Below are 21,453 nucleotides of genomic sequence, written 5' to 3'. Positions count from 1 at the left end.
TTTCCAGCTACTGCAGTCACCTCTGCCAGCAGAGGGTTGGTCCAGCGTGTCCCAGTCCAAACCCTGCGTGCAGCAGATGTGTGTTCTGTGGGTGAATACCCCGGGGGAGGGGTTTGTCCCGGGCCATGTCCCCCACTGCCCTGGGTTTGTGAGCACAGTGCAGACCCGGGGCAGACCCAGGGCTCCCTGTGTTCCAGCGAGCGGATCAGCATGCGCCAGTCCAAGGTGGACAAGCTGTACGCCGGCCTCAAGGACCTGGCCGAGGAGAGGAGGGGCAAGCTGGACGAGAGACACCGCCTGTTCCAGCTCAACCGCGAGGTGGACGACCTGGAGCAGTGGATTGCAGAGAGGGAGGTGGTGGCAGGATCCCACGAGCTGGGCCAGGACTACGAGCACGTCACGGTGAGTTCCTGGAGGGCTGACCTGCCCTTCCTGGGTGCTGCACACACTGAGTGGTCACTGTAGACCATCACAGGGTCACTCTGTAACCACAGCACTGTTGCTCTGCCCTCCAGATGCTGCAGGAGCGGTTCCGGGAATTCGCCCGAGACACCGGAAACATTGGCCAGGAGCGTGTGGACACTGTGAACCACATGGCAGATGAACTCATCAACTCTGGACACTCAGATGCTGCCACAATTGCAGAGTGGAAGGACGGACTCAATGAGGCCTGGGCTGACCTCCTGGAGCTCATTGACACGAGAACACAAATCCTTGCGGCCTCTTACGAACTGCACAAATTTTACCACGATGCCAAGGAGATCTTAGGGCGTATTCAAGACAAACACAAGAAACTGCCTGAGGAGCTTGGCAGAGACCAAAACACAGTGGAAACACTACAGAGAATGCACACGACGTTCGAGCACGATATCCAGGCCCTGGGCACCCAGGTGTGTGACGGGGGAACGGGGGTGTGGGAACCTGAGCGGGGCAGTTCTGCTGCTGCCCTTGGTCCCTCCGTGCTGGGGACACAGAGCTCTGCCAGCCCCTTCCCGAGTGGATTGCTGTGGGAATAACTGCACCTGTCTGCTTCTCTGTCAGTGCCTTAGGTTGGTTATCTGAAAGAGCCATCTGTAAGTACACAGGTTTCTGAACATGGCAGCAATTGTTTGACGTTGCTCTGTTTCCTGCCCTTGGGTGAAGAAGAAATGATAAAGGCAGAGAGCTTCTGTGTTGACTTAAAGTACAAGTATGAAGGAATGTGTAAACCTGGTTGGTTTGTTGGGGTTTGGAGTTTTTTTGGCTGGTTGATTAGTTTGGGGTTTTTTGCTTTAAAAAACACCAAAAAGCCCCAACCAAACCATCTTGTGCCAGGCACTGTTAATCTTTCTGAGAGGCAAAGGAAGTCTAAAGATCTGCACAGAGGCTTTCTGACTTGATTATGAGGCTGGGCATTCTGATTTAAATATGGCCTTTCCTGGTGCCTCCTAAAGGCAGTCTGGAGAGATTTAAAGTCCATGGTCCAGGCTAAGATTTTTAAAAGCACCCAAACTTGATCTAATTCCAAATCTTTTGAAGTCGAGATACGTTAAGTACAAGGCAGCAGCTGCTCATACAACACATGGGGGATTCTAAACCAAAATACAGTGTTCAGCTGCCAGAATGAGAATTTGGGAAGGGAACGAGTTGGTTAAGGAACAGAGGAATTACAACTGACTGCATTTATCCCAGTAGGTCAGGAAAGAGCTGTTATGGCCAAGCTGCCAGCCAGTTCTTGGTTATGTTGCAATTTGCACTAGAATAAAGGGGAGAGAGCAAGCATTTGATTTTCCAAGTGTTTTACTTTCTGAAGCTGTAGATTTTATACAGAAAATGGGTGACATTCACAAAACATCAATCCCAGTCTCTCAAAAAGGTAATTATAATCAAGCCTTAAATGGAGGAATATGTAATCATAGCACAGAGCTGTCGGGAAAGCATTTAGGGTAATTTTTGGCTGGAACAGCCAGAGCACTGAGATGGATCATTATGAGAGGCATGATCTCTGTGCCTGTAGCTAGAAGGCAGTTTGTTTTGATGTTAAAAAAAATAATTATTAGGCAAGAGATAATAAAATGTTTCCTGGCTTGAAAAATATGTGAAACAGTCAAGAATTAGCATTTGATGTCCCAAGACAGTGTTTGAAAGGAAAAGAGATTTCTAATAGTAGTAGAATCTTGAGATTTCTGAATTTTCTTCTCTTTGAAGTCATTATCTACATTTTTCAAAAATCACCTCTGTCAGCTGGAGTAGTGGTTTGGATACAGAGATCCTGAGTGCTGTTGTCACTTGTGTGAGGGGAAGGAGATGTGATGATGAAAACGGCCCCCACTTGCCGTGACATTTAACAGTCACTTTGTTTTGGCACCACGTTTTGCAGCAGGTTTAGGCAGTGGCAAATCTTTGCTGTTTTGGGGGTCCCTTGACCCACCAGTCTCGTCTTAAGTGTTCTCCAGGGGATGTATTGACTTAACAACAGAACAGCCCTTTTAGTGCTGACGGACCAACTGCATTTACAGTGCCTGGGGAGCCATTGCAGTGATGAAGGAGCAGCTGAAATGTCCCTGTGTGTGTGATCAGGAGCGTGGCCCCTGAGGGATGTGTCTCTCCCCCCCAGGTGAGGCAGCTGCAGGAGGATGCCGCACGGCTCCAGGCCGCCTACGCCGGGGACAAGGCCGATGACATCCAGAAGAGGGAGAACGAGGTGCTGGAGGCGTGGAAGGCGCTGCTGGACGCCTGCGAGGGCCGCAGGGTGAGGCTGGTGGACACGGGAGACAAGTTCCGCTTCTTCAGCATGGTGCGGGACCTCATGCTCTGGATGGAGGACGTCATCCGGCAGATAGAGGCCCAGGAGAAGCCAAGGTAACGTGAGCCATCTTCTCCGTGGCAAGATAAGGCTGCAGGTTGTAGGAGCAGGTCAGTGAGGAACATCTGTCAGAGCTGGTGTCACGGCTGGTGGGGCAGCAGCTCGTTCTGTGTGGGGCTGGGGCTGCTGGAGTCATTGCAGTGCCCAAAGAGATCCGGTCTCTTGTTATCCAGTCTCTCATTCAGGTGGTTATCCAGTCTCTCATTCAGGTGGTTATCCACTCTCTGATTCGGATCAGAACGGTGCTGCTCCTGAGGAAAGGCTTCTCGATCTGCAAAGACAATCTAGGAACCAATTCTTTTGCCCTTCAGTTTGACAGTGTAGCTTGTTTGCAAACGTAGCAGCTGTTAACTCCACAATACGTGGTTTTGCTCCTTTTTAGGGATGTCTCGTCTGTGGAGCTGCTCATGAACAATCACCAGGGTATCAAGGCGGAGATCGACGCGCGGAACGACAGCTTCACCACCTGCATTGAGCTGGGCAAGTCTCTGCTGGCCAGGAAACACTACGCCTCTGAGGAGGTACTGTGCTCCTGGGGGGCCTGGGCTGGCCCAGGGGGACAAACTGGCCCTGTGTCATCTACACAGGGGTAATCTGAGTGTTCACGGGGACATGTGTTACCTCAGGGTGGGAAATCAGCGTACAATCTCACCCTGTGAACTCGTGTTGGGGAGTAGAGGTGGCATCGAGGTTGAAAGGGTCATTTTTAGCCCAGGGAATGCAGAATTCCTCTCTACATTCTGCTCTGCAGAGAGGGGAAGGTGACTTCCTTGAGCAAGGGCAGCTGTGAGACAGCCTGGACTTTGTACAGGGGAACTGGAATGCTGTGGAGAGGCCTGCGAGGGGGAGGAGCAGGAAAAAGTTTGTCTTGCAGGGAGTAATTCTGGGGAATATTAAGAGAAAACCATATCCAACTTTTAAGGCCTTGATTTGTTTTCTGATGTGTCCAGGCAGAGAACAGAGGCTTAACCTGTGTATCTCCTGCCTCCCTTTGGGGGAGGGAGGAAACTAAACGTTGGGAGCCACTGCCCACTCAGGGAGGGGAGGGGTTCTGGAACAGCCCTGAGCAGCAGTTCTGCACTGTTTGCTGTAAAAAGGGCAGAAGATACAATCCAGGACTGCACTGTTTACGTCTGTTTGTCCTTTGCACCCTTTTAATCAAACACTCTTGGTGCTGTAGTTTTTAACAGACACTGAATGCTTATGCAAATGTGATATTTTAATGCAAATGTCATATTTATTTATACTTGGAAGAGAAAACCAGCTGTTGTTTCCCCGCTGAAGTCACTTCCTGACAAAGTCCCAGAGTGTCTGTCAGTGCCATTGGCTGCACAGTGTGTGGGGGTGAGCAGGTTTTTGGGGCCTGTGTAACAGCCCTGCCCTCTCCTTTCCCCTCCAGATCAAGGAGAAGCTGCTGCAGCTGACGGAAAAGAGAAAAGAAATGATTGACAAATGGGAAGACAGATGGGAGTGGCTGAGACTGAGTAAGGACACCCTTGGATTTCTTCTGGGCTGGGCTGTATCTGACTCTTCGCTGTGTCTTTCTGAGCGTTGAAAAAAAAACCCACAGCTCCTTTTATGTTACAGTGCTTGGAATGTGTTTGAGCTGGAATAGCTGCCAGGCTCCCACTTGCTGATAAGTAAATGATGGAGAATTGGAAACCAAGAAACTGCACCAAAGGTCTTGCCCTATAGATCAAATTTGGAGCTCGGTGCAATAGCTTTACCTGTTTTGCAGGTGTCACATTCCAACAGGATTTCTACAAAGGATGCACTGTTAAAAATAGGGAGCAGTAAAGCCCTGCTACCTCCTGCATGTATTGTGCCTGCATTTCCTGAGGGAGTGCAGTGTGGATGGGCAGTTCACTGACAAAGGTGTACTTGTAAACACCACAATTTTGCAAGTTTTACACCATGGACAGCCCAGCTCTGACACTCTTAACAAAGGCTGTGGAAACCTGCAACTGTAACACTGTGGAGAAATATCCAAGGTACAGAAATACTGTTTGCTGAAGGGAGCTGCAGGTGCTGTCCAGCTCTTCCCTAGACAGGGCAGTCTGAGGGAGAAAACCAGCAGAGAACAAGCTTTCTGTGCTGAAGTTAGTAGGATACAGCAGATTAGAACAAAACCCCCCCACTGAACTTGCAAAATTAAATAAAATAAATGAAAGTGGGCCTTAAATTGCATTTTTTCTCAAAGCAAAGGCAACAGGAGAACGATGCTAATACCTGTCCCCTCTGTGCTCAGTTTTGGAGGTGCACCAGTTCTCTAGAGATGCCAGCGTGGCCGAGGCCTGGCTGCTGGGCCAGGAGCCCTACCTGTCCAGCCGGGAGATCGGTCAGAGCGTGGACGAAGTGGAAAAATTAATCAAGCGGCACGAGGCGTTTGAAAAGTCCGCAGCCACCTGGGACGAGAGGTTTGCAGCGCTGGAAAGGCTGACCACGGTGGGTGCCTGGGCCTCTGCTGGCCACTCCTCTGAGCTGGGGCTTGGGAGCAACTCCCACCATCACCAACCTCATCTGCACTTGTTGATCACTCGAGCGGCCTCAGCCAACCCCCCAGAGCCTGAGGGTTCCTGTCCCCAGCGGTACCAAACCCCCGGTGAATTTGAACTCAACAACCTGCAAGGAAAAAGCTTCAGTGATAAATGACCTCAGGAGTCAGCAAGAGCTGCCTTGAGACAGGAGAGAGCTGAGCAGTTTGCTGCAGCCCTCTGCCATACCAGCTGTGCTCTAAAAGGGGGGTTCTGAGCAAAGAGACCCAGATCCAAACCCTTGAAATGATTTTTGGCTAAAGATGACACTGGTGGGGAGGGGGCCTTGGCAAAAATGTTTGTTGTGTTGTGACTGCTCCAGTGCAAGGCTGTGTTGTCCCCTAGAAAGACACAATAAGGGAAAAAACCCCAAAGGCCATTGTGAGCCCAGCTGCAGAGTCAGGAATTAATGCTTGGGGAGCATGTTGCCATCTTTGGAGAACAGTTTGGCTTTAGCCACTAAAATTGAAGTGGCTTGGTTTTTCACACACACTGAGTGTCACAGCTGCAGACAAAAGGAACTGGAGTTTCTCAGCATCTCCACCAATCAGGCTGGTTTATGGAGATGGTTCATTTCAGGGATTCAGACGTGGAACATTTTAATTCTGTGTATGGCAAGCAGACAAGGGATGGCACTTTTTGGTATTTTAATAACTTGGGTTGTTTTTTTGTTTGTCTGGGGTTTTTTTTAATAGAATGAATTGGAAAACAGCTGTGGCCAGTGGTTATAAATAACCTGCTGCCCAGGCCCCACTCAGTGTCAGAGGGTCTGATGCTCTGTACCCTCACTGGCAAACTCAGTGCCACAAACTTGGCGTGCCCGATACTTTCCAAGACTGCTGCCTTCCAATTGCATTCCAGTTCACTTTAATTTCAGTTATGTTTCAGAAAAAGGTACAGGGGTGTTCTTAGTTTCTAGAAGTCCTCCTGACAAATGGGCAGTGCTTTTAACTGCACAAAACCATTTCCTTTCCCAGCTGGAGCTGCTGGAAGTGCGTCGGCAGCAGGAGGAAGAGGAGCGGAAGAGGCAGCCGCCCACCCCGGAGCCCGGCCCCAAGGCAGAGGATGCAGACTCCCAGCAGCAATGGTGAGTCCTCAGGCTGAAAACAGGCTGTGAAAGGAGGGGAAGTTGTTGGATTTAGTAATGTGACCCTTGTTAGAAGACTTGGTGGTTTATGGGGACAGGACCTTTTCCAGAGCCCTGAATTCACTGCTAAATTGAACGTTCCCATTTTCCATCCAGTGTTGTGACTGCTGGGGTGTCCCCTGGCCTGCAAGTAGAACTGCTGGTTTTACAGCCCCTGGGTTATGAGTTACCGTTTCTGAACAATCTCAGCTTTTTTCTTTGATGAGCATCACTTACAGATTTTGAGCCACATCCATGTAACATTAACATTTATGAAATTACTTATGTGAGAGGAGGCTTATTTGAAAGGTAACTGTCAGTAAAGTCTGGTTTGATCTCACTTCACACTGGATTTATTCAGTTGGGCCTGAGGATTTTAGGAACTCACTTAAATTTCTTAAATTAATATTCAGTAGGAATTTTGGTGAACAAGACATGTGACTTCCGAGAACTTAATACAGTTTCTTTTCTTTTCTCCTCTCTCCAACAGGGATGGAACAAAAGGAGAGCAGGTTTCCCAGAACGGTTTGCCTTCAGACCAGGAGTCTCCACGGGTTAGTTACCGCTCCCAAACCTACCAAAACTACAAAAACTTTATTAGCAGACGGACAGCCAATGACCGCTCGTGGTCTGGACTGTGACACAGAGTCATTTGCAGCAAAAGACACCTTTTTTCAGTATGGGTTACTGGTACTGGTTTCATCTTTTGGCTTCAGATTTCCCTGCTGCTTTTCTCTTCCTTCCCATCAGTTGACTTTTATTTGATTAGCAGCCCCTTGGAGATATATTTGCTTCACTTTAATCTTTGTTTATTTGAATCTCCCCACTGACACTCAGTTGCTTTAAGGTGACACATTTATTTCATGTTATTGACTGTGAGTTTTTCATGTCGCTAATAGTATTAAGATTTTCCAGCTAAATCGTCCTTTATATGAGTAATTGAGATTATTGAGATTACAGCCTAATGAAGAAGAGCACTAGACCCTGACAGGTATGACGCATCGAGTTGTACTAACAGGTCTCAGCACGGCATTTTTCGATATTATTAAATCAGCTGCATTAGCAAGAGAGTTATTTACAAGGCCAAAGATAATCCACACAAGTGAGCTGGGCAGGGAGGGGGGAGTGTGACTCTGGACAAATAAAAGCCTTAAGGTTAGTTGTATAACATTCCATGCAGAATGGACTCATTGACTGCAGAGACAAATAAACGTTAAATAAACCATTAAAACCCAGTATCTAGATTTATCTGGGGGTTTAGTCCTCATGAAGGGTTGTGATCTTGCTGGAGAGCTGTGCTGGGCCCTGTTTGGCCTCAGTCCCGTCCAGTTGGCACTACAGCAATTCAGTATCCAGGCATTGATTGGAGAGACAGGGGAGTAAAAGAGAGCAAGGCGTGGCCCCCTGGGGAGAGCTTGTGATGCTTTAAAAATGAAATAAAATACCTTGGTCTAAGATCCAGCTCTTTATTTTACCTAGAGGCAGGCAGAATGCTCCATGCCTTGTTGGTTCCTTCTTGGTAGGGGGGGTGTCCCAGTGGGGTCAGGATGCATGCCAAGCACCTTGCTGTGCAGCCAGGAAAATGCCAGGAAATGACTCCAGAGTTAATGCAACACAGGAGCTGGGCCTGGCTCCTCCCTCCATCCCCTTCCTGCAAAGCCTCCTTGTTTCAGTGAATGCTTTGAGTGGTGAGAGAAATGACACTTCTTGTTCCTGAACTTGGCTCTCCCTTCCGTGCAGGAAGGTCCCTAGCAGGCTCAGATCCATGGGTATCAGGGCTTTTGCAAAGCAAACACACATCCCAACCAAGGGCCCTGGAGGAAATGCCATTCAGCACAAGTTTATCTTTCCAATAGCCCACCCCAGTCAGGTCTGAGTCTGCACACAGACTCTGCCAGTGCTCAGGGAACTCAGCAGTTCCACCTTCCTCTTTCTGGAAATAAAGCCTTTTGGGTCATCTTTAATATTCAATTACAAAGTGAGCTGTTGTGTATTGTAATGTTTATTAATTCTGTACAGTTGTGGCAGGGAATCTCAGGGACCTGCAAGCGAGTCCCACATCATCATCTTGTTGGTTACCACAGCCTTATACATCCCCTGTTTGCTTCTTTTTTAATTTTATTGTCTTTTATTGCCATGATACATAATGTATTTCCACGTTCATCTTTGCCATCTTCAGTCTTCCATGAGGATTTTTTAGCTGAGTTTGTTGAGCCCTGTGCTGCAGTAGCTCAGGTGTACCCAGCTGTGTCAGACCTGATGTGAGGCACCAGATCTGCTGCTGTTGGTCAGACTTTTGGCTCTGCCAAGTGGCTGAGCAGTGCAGCTGGATTGCTCTGGATGGGCTGAGCCTGTGACGTGAGGACGGGGACTGAGAGGATGTGCTTCAGTAATTGTACTTTTGTCTTTCCACTTCATGATGCGTGTTTTTTTTCTTTTGTCAGGGTAACAACATGTAGCTTCTTAATGCTTTTAAAAGTTCCCTGTGACTGTGTGGGCACGCTCTGGTGACTCCCACACCAGTGCTGCTCTCTGTGCCTGTAAGGTGTGCCAGCTCTCAGGGCAGCTTCAGACTCCACCATCCACGAAGCCTTCACGTGTACTCGGGCTAAAAATTAGTATGTAGGAGTAATTTAGAGAGAGAGACTCTTTTGTTTGTATTAGTGCAGTTATATAAAAATTCCACTTTTATAATGAAGAAAAATTAATGATGTCATAGATTAAGGTCATCATTTTAGACACTAGAAGTGTAAGATTTCACCTGTTTATTACAGCCTGTGGGACTGGCTTAATGCATTAGAGAGGTCCTTTTGCCAGAACAACCTGTCATCTGTTTGCATCTGGAACAGGCAAATCCATCTCTGTTTTTTAAGCTGTGCTGCAGAGCCTTGAGTTGATGAACTGAATATAATGTTGCTTCAAGCACTGTGAAAACCAAAGGGGTGTCTCCTGTCGTTGTCACCAGCTGTCCTGTTGCATGTCACAGTCCTGCTTTCAGTATCTCGAGTAGCCACTAAAGCACCTCCCACTAACCCTGAGTCCCTTTGAGAGCCCTGTCTCGTGTCCCTGAGCCCTGTTGTGCTGTAACAGTGTTTGCTGTTGGTTTGTCCCACGGCGCTGTCTCCGCATGTCCCACGCATGTTTCCATTGAAGTTTGTTCAGCTCCTGTTTCCTCTCTGTGTTGGTGACACATCCTTGGCAGAGCTGTTCGTGATTCCCATTTATTTTGCTTGTTTTCTGTTAATTGTAGATAACACGTGACAAGGAAATAAAACCTGACAGAGCAGCAGGAAGGCTTTTCCTGGCCCTCTGACAACCAGTAGAACTGGGCGTAGAAGTCGCAGGTCTGATGGTGTGATTGAAGCTGGCAGTTGTCACTTAAAGCCACAGGGCTGCAGATTGCAACTGAATTCCATGTTAGTTCCCAGGAAACACCTTAAGCAGCTGTGCAGTGGCTGCTGGTTTGAAGCTGGTGTGTTTTCCCTCAGATCAGTGGTCGTAGGTATCCCCAGGGCAGTCACATTTTCATGTCTTGCTGGTATCGCCCCAGCAAACATGGTGCTCTCGGTGTCGGGCAGGGGACAGGTGGTTCTGGGGAGTTTATCTCATTGTGGGGATGAGTTCCTGTGATCTGTGTAATTCCTCAGAGGCCTCAGGTCCCTCAGGCAGGGCTGCAGCAGAGTTTGAGGGGCAGGAAGTGTCACTGGACAGAAAGATGTGCAAAGGGCACTCCGTATTCCTGAAGGTGATCTGTTGTCCATGGGTGACCCCCGGTTAATTGAGGTTCCAGGGGTGACTTACTGGTTGTTCATTCCAGCACCTATGTTCTGGCAGCGTTCAGGTAATCTTCAGCCTCATCTGTTGACCCTCTCCCCCGCTTCAGTCCAACCTTTTTGTTATATGTTGAGATTTGGATGCAAGTAGTGAGGTTTAGTGGCTTAGATTGATCCTAATTGTGAAGGAGCAGCGTAAGGCTACACGTCTGTCTGGGCAGAGCAAAGCAGACCTGACTGCAGTGCAGTGTGAGCTGGGATCCTCTCCCTGTGTCAGTGGGCAGTGTCTGGGTTATGGGGCTTTAGGTTGCTGAAAGGCAGTTAACCAATCCTTCCCATATTCAGAGCAAGCTGACACTCAGATCTTCCCGGGTCCGTGCGTGAGGTACGAGGTGTGAGGTTCAATAACAGACACTGGGCAGGTGTAAGAAGTTCTAGCAAATGGTGGCAAAATTGAGTTTGTTGCATAATAATTCGGCTGCTTTTGATTTGTCCAGGCCATGTGCAGAAGTGGGAATGTCTAATTATTGTGCCATTCACAAAAACCTGCTTGTCTGCATAAAAACAGTCCAGAATGTTTGTAATCTACTAGAGCATTAGCAGCACTGAGCTTTAGTAACTTGCTAATAATAATACTACACACTGGTTGTGTAACTCCTGAGCTGCTACCAACAGCTCTAGATGTCAAAGTAATGGTACAGGAAAAAAAAAAAACACTGGGACCAAGCTGCATTTCAAAAGCTTATGGCCATTAGGATTCCAATTTAAATGATTTTTGGATGAATGGCTCCTGAAGACGTCGACAGCTTGAGCAGTGAGAGCTGCTGGAGTCACGGCTGCTCTCTGGGTATCGCTCCCAGTGCGACAGGCAACGCGACCAACAAAGCAAGTGATGGGCAAGGCCTTGGTTCTGTCTTTGTTTGGGGGTAAATAGCTGTGTGATGCTGTGTGACTGTGGTGGTTTTCAGTTCCTTTAACCAAAATCCAACCCACCTAATAACGCCAGTCTGAACCAGACCTCGATAATTGACTCGTGACCTCATTCCCCTTGTCTTTACGATCCAATATCCTAACTGGGATGGTGGAGATGAAATGCATGGTGTAATCTCTCTAATTTCTGCATGTTTTGATTTTGTTGTGTCACTAGGGGAACGGGGAAAGTGGGAAAGGAGCTTTTACAGAAACAAATGAATTGCACACATTTTTGTAAATGCTCCTGGGCGATTGTGACATCTTTCTCTGCTGACTCATAGTTAATACCTTTTATGGACTTTTAATACCCCAGTAATGCCATAAATGTATTTAAGGTGGCTGATGTGTATAACTTCTACTGTTCCTCTAGGTCTGTAGAAAGTGTGATTGTTACTGTTCCAAACATTGGAGTACTTAGCAACAGAATCAAATGCTCTCATTTTAGGATAACAATATATTAAAGAATACGAATTGACCAGCAGAACAAAGCACAGTAAAATTCACACTGATGTTCATCTGCTCTTATTTCCCCTTCTCTCCACCTATAAAATGGGTACTAATCCATTCCTACCTTCTAATTTCCTTGGCCTCCTGTGTCTCCATGGAGTGCGAGAGAGAACTTATTGGCCTGTGTCATTTTCCAGGCAAAGTTTATACACAGCCACGTTGTGCAGGGAGGCAGGTTAACTGCAGGATACCCCAGGGCTGGGAGCTGCAGGCTGAACGTGCTCTCCACTGTTCCCAGGTGGCAGAAACTGCAGACACAAACGAGATGGTCAATGGAGCTGCAGAACAGAGGACGAGTTCCAAAGAGTCCAGTCCAGTTCCTTCCCCAACGTCAGACCGCAAAGCTAAGACCACTGTTCAGGCCCAGACTGCTGCTACCCTTCCAGCCAAAACCCAGGAGATCCCTTCAGCTCAGATGGAGGGCTTCCTGCACCGCAAGCACGAGTGGGAGACACACAGCAAGAAAGCCTCCAGCAGGTAACGTGCCGGGGCAGCCGAGAGGGCTGACCCAGATGTCACACAGCTCATGCCAGCCCTGCTGCCATTGTCTCCTCACGGCTCCCAGAGACCTCCCAGGCTCACCCTCCTGCTGCTGCAGGGACTGTGGCTGCAGGGCCGAGCAGTGTCTGTGGGGAAGTCTAAAGATGTTTGGTAGGAAAGGCAGCATTAACCATATGTGGCAGGTGGAAAACTGAGGCACAGAGATAGCACGACTTCCCCACTGCACAGGAGGGATTTGTGGCAGCAGTGGGATTTGATTCCACATATCTCAAGTTGTATCTTACTACAAGAAAAGAAAACCACGTAGGTGTGAGACTAGAAATGTTCGTATTCTTCTGACATTTTGTGTTTGCACATAACCCCTTCCCACCTACTCTGTGATCTGTTCAGCGTGAGCAGGAGATGATTGGTGTGCCATAGTCGATTCCATTCCTAAGGAGCCAGGCCTGCAGGTCTCAAACAGGCAGAGCTTTGAGATTTGTCTTCACTGGAAAAGCAGACTGGGGTCCTTTGTGACCCAAGAGAGCTCTTGGAACCGAGAGTTGTGACTTGGCTGACAAGGAAAATGTTCATAGCAAGAGCTGAGCTACAGCAACATCTGTGGGGTTTGGTAGGAGCCGAAGCCCTTGGCAGAGCTGAGATCACACATGAGTACAGTACTCCAGGATTTGTGTTCCACTGGGGTTGTTCACACTAGAGAGCGCCTTGGAGGCACTGACAGCCACCAGTGCCACTGTCTGGGTGCTCTTATTTCCAGTAATCGTTAATTTTCACAGCTCTATTAGAGAATGAGGCACATGGTTTGTGTCAGTCAAGGATTTCACACACAGTCCATTCATCAGTTTGCAGCACAGTGAGAACTCCTTTACAGCAGAGCTTTGCCATTAGAAGGTCAATGGGTTTCTCTCCTGAGAATGCAAATTGCCCAGTCTGCCAGAGTCCTCCTCCAGTGAGGACAGGCTGGTGTGCTATCACAGGGAAATCTCTGTTCCATGTGGCTCAATGGCAGTGCTTTTGGCTCAAAGCTGTGCTTCCATGAGAGGATTCCCCATGTGTGGTTTACGGGACAGTGTAGGCTGTATCCACATCCTCACACTGAACTAATCTCTGTTATCTTACAGAAATAATGGTGTTTGGTTTCCCCACTTCTGCCAGTGAGAGCATCAGATTCATAACTGCCCTCGTTGTTTCCCCTGTGCCCCAGGTCATGGCATAACGTGTACTGTGTCATCAACAACCAAGAGATGGGCTTCTACAAGGACTCCAAAGCTGCTGCCTCCGGCATCCCCTACCACAACGAGATCCCCGTGAGCCTGAAGGACGCGGTCTGCGAAGTGGCGGTCGACTACAAGAAGAAGAAGCATGTGTTCAAGCTCAGGTAAAGCTGGGCAGCAGTTTGCCCTCAGGGAATGCTGTGCTGGGTGTGTTCACTGTGTGAACCCAGCCTAGGAACTCAGCTCTTCCCAGCCCTGGCACAGGGGCTGTTTGTCAAAGGGAGCACAACACACCGTCACAGTGATCAGTGCACTTGCTGTCTGGGACCAGGCCAGGTGCAGGTGCCTGAAGTAGGAGCCTGAATTTCACAGTGCCTTTCACAGCTCTGCAGCTGCTCCCTCTGGAACTGATTGAGAAGAACGTTCATGGTTCTGCTCTTCTCAAAATCAGGCCTCTTGTTTAATGTTTTCTATATGAATTCAGGAGACTACTGAAGACATCTATCACGTTTTCAGGCCCAGAACACGTAGTGACAGACCATTTCACTCTGAGCTATGTAAAGGACCTGTTGCTCAAAGGTTAAAAAAAAAAGGCTTTTCCTTGTGAAACTGTGTATTTTACTAAACAACCTTCAGTTAAATACATCTTCAAAATATTTTATCTTTACACAGATGCTAGGTAATCCCGACTTTATGAACTGATCAGGTCATGTATTCCAAGACAGAGGTGTTTTGGTTTGGGTTTTTTTGGAAGAATATTATTTTATATTGGTACAGGAATCCTCTAAAGATGTTAGAATCCATATCTGGGCAAAATTTGCTTTATAGAAAATATATAAGGAAATATATAGCAAATATTTAGGGAAATGTAGCTTTCTTGAAGACAGGCCTGCAGCTATGTGATTCATCCTGTAGACTATTTTAAAGCCCTCTGAATTGCTAATGTAAGGATGTGCTGTTCCAAATGCAAAGTTAGGCAGAAGAGCCAGCTGCCCTTTTTTCCCAGTGCCCCGTCACGTGTGCCAGTCCCCTCGGGTACTTGCAGGTGGATATTTTCTTACTCACTCACTGTTATTTTACTGTTTAATACTCAATTTCATTTCATAAAGAGATGTTAAAATGCTTGGGGTTTGTGGGGAAAGATGGGGAAGGCTCCTGCTGCCCCTGGCTCCTGTTTGTTCAGGTGCCTGGCCTGGCATTGTTCTGTTGTTTTTTAATTAATATGTATCTTCACATGTATTGTTAATTGTATCCCAGTTAAACCATTTGAGTAAAATCAGCACAGGAATCCAACAGAAGGGAGACCCTGGCCTTTCCTGTGAGGAGAGGCAGCTCCTCCTCCTTGCCACACAGTGCAGTCCCTGGAGCCAGCCCAGCACAGTGCCCCGAGCAGGGCAGCTGCAGGACTCTGCTGGGTTTTACAAGAGCCAGGAACACTCTGGGTGTTGTTTCCTTTGCAGATTGACCGATGGCAATGAATACCTCTTCCAAGCCAAAGACGACGTAAGTTTGCTTTTCTTGTGGTTTATTTCTGCTGTGCCACGGGTGCTGTTGTAGCAGAGGGGACACAGAGCTGCTGAGAGCTCAGGGCCCCGTCACTGCAGGGTCCCTCCCTCCCAGCTCAGAGTACTCTGTGCTCTGAGTGTGCTTTGATTCCGTGCTCTGTGCTCTGAGTGTGCTTTGATTCTGTGCTCTGAGTGTGCTTTGATTCCGTGCTCTGCAGGGGGGTGTGGGTGATGTGCAGGTTCAGGGCTGCTCAGGTACAGCTCTAGTAGCCACCTCTGCAGGAGCACAGCCGGAGGAGAGCCAGGGCATGGCTTAGGGCCGGATTCCTCCCGTTTCCCACCCGTGTCCGTTCCCCCTCCGCAATGCGGGTCAGAGCAGGCTGGGGGTTGTAATGGCTCTCTGCCCTTGGGGCTTCTTGAAGGAGGAGATGAACACGTGGATCCAGGCCATCACATCAGCCATCTCGTCGGACAAGATCGAGGTGTCCCCGACCACCCAGAGCACTCCAGCCTCCAGCCGTGCCCAGACCCTGCCCGCCAGCGTCACAATAACCAGCGAGTCCAGCCCTGGCAAGCGGGAGAAGGACAAGGAGAAAGACAAAGAGAAAAGATTCAGCCTTTTTGGTAAAAAGAAGTGAACTCCATCTCCACACACTGCACTTCTCTGACCGTTCCAGTGGAATTCCAGCATGCGAGCTCAGAACCAATACGTTACTCTCTGTGCCTCATGTTCCTCAATGTGATTGACATTTTTTTATTTATAGAGCGTTTTAAAACAAAAAAAGCCAACAAAAAAAAAAAAAAGAATCTAAAGTTACAAACGTATGAGGTGCATTGGGCAGCTTCTGTAGGAGAGGGAGGACCAGGTTTTGGGGGTTTGTTTTTGTTTTTGTTTTGTTTATTTTTTTTTTTAAATGAAGTTAATGTAGATTAGATCTTAATATTTAAACTGTTCCTCAATTTTGTGAGGCTGTCTTGGAAAATAACCCACTCCTAGTGCTATTGGTATGCAAGGCAGCGGTGCTTTCGAATCTACTGTGCGCACGAGAAACCAATGTCCCAGCTCAGAGCGGTCCCTCAGCTGAGGGTGCCGTGCTGAGTCCTGCCTAGTGGAGCCTCCCCTTGCAGTTCTAACACTTATTGAAGGGCAGTGTGTTCTCTTTGCTGTAACAGAGTGCAGGGATGTTGACTCACACACGACGCTGGTTGTTAACACGGCCCGAGGCGTTTCTGCATCGAGTACCACACGTAAGAATGTTGGTGTTCCAGACGGATGAACAGGCTGAGACAGTTTCAAATAAGCTGTAATTTCAAATTGGGTTTGTTTTGTTTTTGTTTTCGTTTTTGGTTTTTTTTTTTTTTTTCGAAATACATTATATTGTATGTTTCAGATAATTCTAGTACAAAGTATAATAAGACTAGATGTATAATAAACCCTTTAAAATCATCGATAAGTGTAAAAGTGGAACTGAAGCATTTACTGGAAAAGTAATGTTACTCAAATGGTTACTTGCTTGTCAGCTGCAGCACTGTGTGTTATAATTTTGCTACATTACCTTGCTCTTTGATACATAGTGTGCATTTCTGTCACTGTAACTATTGTAATGAAAAATTTTCATCTTACTGCACAATCAAAAATTACATTTAATAGGAATGAACTTTCAATGACTGGGCCTGTAGTCAAGAGTAGTACTGGAACTGGCTTTCAGTTGTATCGAACTGTACCTCTAGACTTTTACCCTATCTGTTAAATATATGCGATGTCATTAAATGCTTTTAAAACTAAATATGCTGGGTAAGTTTCTTATTTCATTTCTGACGATGTTAAATCATAATTTTGAAAGAGGATCAAAAATAAAGTTATTTTAAAATGTCATCTCTCCTGTGCACTGAAACTGATGTCTCCAAATGTAATTCCATTCTCTTGTGCTAAAGTTCATTCGGAAATAGCTGTTTTCTCTCTTCCCACTTTTCTTTCTCCTCGCTTCCCAGCTGCCCTCCCTTTTACCCTGCTCCCCAAATTATGTGCCAAAAAAGGAATTAAATCAATATTTTGTGAAATATTTAGACGTAGATACCGTTTGTGAGAAGTAAATCCAGCAGAATGGATGGAAGTAAAGCATAAGCAGAGGCTGGGGCGATGGAGTTACCTGGACATTTACCTGATTGAGGTAAAGCTCCATGTAAAAGTTGGCAGCCAAAGCACATCATTTGGACTAAGTGCCATTCTCCAATTTTTTACCCACCTTTTGCTCAAGTGCTTAAGTCCTTTCCTTACCTTGGAGGCTGCCTAGGAAAGCATCCAAGAGAAATAGCTCTGAGAAGCTCCAATATGTTCTATATTCAGTGAAATGTAAGGAACCTGGTTTTTAATGTATTGTAATTATTAAAATACACTCAAATATAACTTCAGGTGGAAAGCAGACGAACTGCAAACAAACGTGTTTCCAAGCAACAGTTTCCTGAACATGTGACCAATATACAGTGTCTGAATTCTTTTCATGGAGTGTGCAGTGTTCTCTGGGTTTTTCTTGTTTTCCAAAGTTTTTTGGTTGTTTAACAACGGAATATTCATGCACATGGATTTTTACTCTGTAATGTTACGTTGTTCCACTCTAATTATTAGTGAAATGTAGGCTAACACTGCTAGTATTGTAAATGTAAATTTTTACACAATAGAAAAAGCTGAGGTTTAACATTATTAGAGGCTATGAAACAATGTTCTTAGTTGATTAAAGTGCACAGAGATGTGGATGCCTTAAGTATGTGTCACTTAATTGAGCTCCTGCACTGAGCAGCGACAGATCCATCTCGATGGCCTGTGGTGTGTGATTCTGGGGTGACTGGGCTGAACGTGCCTTCAGAGTTGTTTCCTTCTTTGTCTTGCTTCTCACTGAAAGTTGTTCCCAAAAATGACTTGAATAAAAATGCTTTCTGCTTAGGAGCTGACTGGAGGTTGGTGAGGACCAGGAGTGAGCCCTAGTAAGCCTCGGAGCGTCAGGGAGCAGTTCCCTGCAGAGAGAGGTGGTGGGTCAGGAGCAGCCTCTGGACACAGCCAGGCCAGAGCAGGCAGGTCAGTGGGCACAGCCAGGGCAGGGAGAGGGACTGCGGGAATCTCTTGGATCAGGCGAAGGGAGGGACTGCTGGAAAATAGCAGGGGGAGAAGAGAGACTGTAAAGGTAGCTGTTGGAGACAGGACTGAAATGGGAGCAGCTGTCATTGGCACCAGTGGTCCCTGTTCAGAGGTGGCTGTGTCACTGCCCAGACTGCCCCAGTCACCATGGCCAGACTCCCAACACAGTTACTCACTGAAGGGGGAGGAGCTGGAGCACAGTTTATATCCTGAAGGGTCCTTCCCATATCCCGGCAAACTGAGTGCAGTGTGGGGGAAAACCCAGAACTCCTTAGCCCTTGGAATTAAGCTTGTGTTGGTGTTCTTTTAGATTGATGCAAATAATCTAATGCAGATTAATCCATCTGTTCTACACAGAGAATATGTTCTGTGGTAGGGCTGTCCTCTGTACAAGGAAGATTAATGGTAACGGTAAAGGAAAAGAAAGGAATGATTCATCTCTGTCCTGGTGAAATATTGGTTTAGATGGTTTTTCCCTTCACCATGTTTTGGTTTTTTATGCTTCAGTTCACAGAGTATGGACTTTAAATGTGTAGGGACCTTAAGAATATACATCTGTAATTAATAGCTTGCAGGTATGATGTAGTTTTGCTATTTTTGGTGACTGTTTTGGTTTTTACTGCCTTAACTAATCACAGGTAGCTGAAAAATACAGAAGCTTAAATAGCAATGAGTTGGAACAGACATTGGTCCTTTTCACTAAAAAAAAAAAAAAACTCAGAACAGGCTGTGCTAAATGACTTATTAATGTTAAGAATTAAATCACTGAAGAAGTGGAATCCAGCTCACTGACCCCACAGCTCTGTCCGTGGACTGACCAGTCGAGGCCTCATCCTGTGAGCAGGAGGGACAGGAACCCTGGGCCAGCACAAGTGGAACGAGGATTCAGCTGCCTTTCCGTGTCCTGGCACTACAGTACCCTCTGAGGCCAAGCAGGACAGAAGTCAGGTAAGAAAGCACCATGTTCTCAATGCAGTGGGATTCCAGGTGTCCCCACGGTGGTGGGTGTGCAGGGCCTAGCTGAGGAGTCAGCATTCAGCTTGAGGCTCTGATTTATTTCCTTCCTTACTGCTCACTGTAATTTGTCTCCTGTCAAGCATTTTTCTCTAGCCTTGTGACAGCAATCGATAGATATTCTAGCTCTGGTGGATTATTGGGGTTTGCTTCCAAGGATTTTAAACAAGATTAAAGTACAAATGAGGCAAGGCATGAACCAGCCCGGGGGGAGCAAAGGGAAATGTATGACAGCGTAGAGCAATGAAACCCGAAAAGCACAGGAGTGGGGATGTGCTGTGATTCAGCAGGTAGCCCTGGGTGCCTGTGCCGGTGCCACGGAAGGCAGTGCAGCCGCTGTGTGTGCTGTCAGCTGACAGCCCGGGGAGCAGCAGCAGCAGCAGCGGAGCCGCTCGGCAGGCCCCACGTGGGCGCATCCGCAGTGTGTCATAATGCAGCACGGCCCGCCCCAGCGCCCTGCAGGGCAGCCCCAGCACGGGGCCAGGGGGCAGGAAAGGGGCGACTTGGCTTAAATACCCAGTTATGGTGGAAAGGATGAACAGAAGGACTTAGTGCGTCAGTGCGTGCGGATCCTCCCCTGCTCGTCAGGCCCAGCATTCTGCTCAGTCTGGTGGTGGAGAACACCCCAGCTACAGCACAGTGGGAATACACCTTGTGCCATGAACACCACAGCCTCAGCACAGTGTGGATACACGTTGTTCCATGAGGCATCATTTACTTTGTGTCCCAAAATAATGCATTTCACAGAATACTCTTTCACCGTCAGATGGGACGCTGTGGTGGCTCATTACATTTTCACTGTAAAAATTACCTGGGCCTAACATGAATTTTGTTATGAGTCTCCTATTGCTCCTACTGCTTTCCTTTTCCTCCCACGCCCAGTGAGACAAAACTCCCTTGCTCACTAAGTGCCAGCATCATCCATGAGAGGTCACTGTGTCCAGGGAGATGCTGAGCTGCAGCGGAGCCGCTCTCCCTGGAACACCCCACCGGCTGTTATCTGTGCACTCGAGAGAACTGAGAGCTTGGGTGAAAGTTCTCTTCACTCAGAAAGGCAGATTTCTAAGGAGTTATGTAAACTCGAGGCGAGATTTAGACACGTCTCAGATGCACCCTCGTAGGAGGGAAGCTGAGTCGAGTATGGCAGCCAGGCTATGGGAAGGCGAGGAACACCACCATCCCTGCTGGGGCAGAGGGAAGGAGAGCAGCTCTCTGGGAAGGTCAAGCTTTCTGCTCTGATGGTCGCAATTTTAAACTGGTCACTGAGATTCCAGGAAAAGATGGCAGGAAGGCAGCCCCCATGGAGGTCTGGATGGAGGCAGGCAGTGCCCCAGCAGAGATGGGCTCTGGGAGACCAGTGTCTGGTCTCTCAGGAATGGGCTTGAGGATGCAAAATGCTCCAATTTTTCTTCTTCTCTGTTTTTCCCCTAATGCTATTTCTGGACAGATCCGAGCGTTTCATTAATGCAAATCAGTGTTCCTGCCCACAAGGAATAAGAGCTTAGAGCCAATTCCCCTGTTATGATTTTGTAGTTAAATCGTAAAATCACTGAGAGGCATCAATCAGGATTGGATTAATGTAATGCCAGGCAACAAACAAACAGAACCAGATCACAGCTCCTGCTTCTAAACCCTCCCCCCAAGGTCTTAGGGATTTTATAGAATTTAAAAAAGCATTTACAGCTCAAATAAGAGGTACCAATTTTGAAATACCAATTAATATGGCATCTCTGTGCATCTGCTGTACATTCATCCACAAAAATAGGAGTTATAAAGGCTATTTTGTGGAGCAGAGATCTAGGACATAACACAGATGTTTCTGGGAGGGAAAACCTCAGTGTTCATTGTTAATCACAGCTCTTGGACATGTACAGAGTGGGTAGGATGTATCACAGAGCATTGGAGTTCATTTGAGATGTGGTGCTTTTTGGCATCTTCTATATGAGGCTTGCTATAAACAAGCAAATAAAACCAAAAAACCAAACCCAAAGCCCTCAAAAAAACCCAACAGCAGGGAATGGTCCCTTGGGCAGAGAGCAGAGACTGTCATTCAGGTAGTACTCATACAAGATGCCACATCAGTTGTTTTTTTTACGTTTAATACCAAAAAAAAGGCAGTAAAATTATGGGATATGTATTCCAAGCTAACAGGCTCCTTGCCACAGAGGGGAGAAAATGCTGCTGCTAATGCAAATTTTTATGTCTCTTTTAATTAAGTTCTTCAACATATTTTAAAGTGTTAATTTTTACATGAGTTACATTAAATTGGAAGTACATTCAGACGACTCTTTTTTTGAACAGAAATGCCCCTTTTTTAGTAAGATTCACA

At 47.1% G+C, this 21,453-nt stretch overlaps 1 protein-coding gene across 2 annotated transcripts in view; it reads left to right on the top strand.

Annotated features, from left to right (window-relative positions):
* Positions 1-16,764, top strand: part of SPTBN1 (spectrin beta, non-erythrocytic 1) — an 81,162-nt gene extending 64,398 nt beyond the window's left edge. For both annotated transcript variants that reach the window (XM_029961628.1, XM_008924842.3), the window contains exons 24-35: positions 198-402; positions 516-890; positions 2,597-2,841; positions 3,228-3,366; positions 4,245-4,329; positions 5,094-5,290; positions 6,357-6,466; positions 6,996-7,059; positions 11,996-12,234; positions 13,463-13,636; positions 14,933-14,975; positions 15,400-16,764. In XM_029961628.1, the coding sequence (XP_029817488.1) occupies positions 198-402; positions 516-890; positions 2,597-2,841; positions 3,228-3,366; positions 4,245-4,329; positions 5,094-5,290; positions 6,357-6,466; positions 6,996-7,059; positions 11,996-12,234; positions 13,463-13,636; positions 14,933-14,975; positions 15,400-15,615 (2,092 nt within the window). In that variant the 3' untranslated portion in view covers positions 15,616-16,764. The remainder of the gene's footprint in view (positions 1-197; positions 403-515; positions 891-2,596; positions 2,842-3,227; positions 3,367-4,244; positions 4,330-5,093; positions 5,291-6,356; positions 6,467-6,995; positions 7,060-11,995; positions 12,235-13,462; positions 13,637-14,932; positions 14,976-15,399) is intronic.
* Positions 16,765-21,453: the final 4,689 nt, after the last annotated feature.

This window comes from Manacus vitellinus, unplaced genomic scaffold (assembly GCF_001715985.3).
Source record: "Manacus vitellinus isolate BGI_N305 unplaced genomic scaffold, ASM171598v3 scaffold_38_pilon, whole genome shotgun sequence".
Taxonomy (NCBI): Eukaryota; Metazoa; Chordata; class Aves; order Passeriformes; family Pipridae; genus Manacus; species Manacus vitellinus.
Note: the sequence above shows the minus strand (reverse complement) of the source record. Positions and strands in the feature narration are given on the sequence as shown.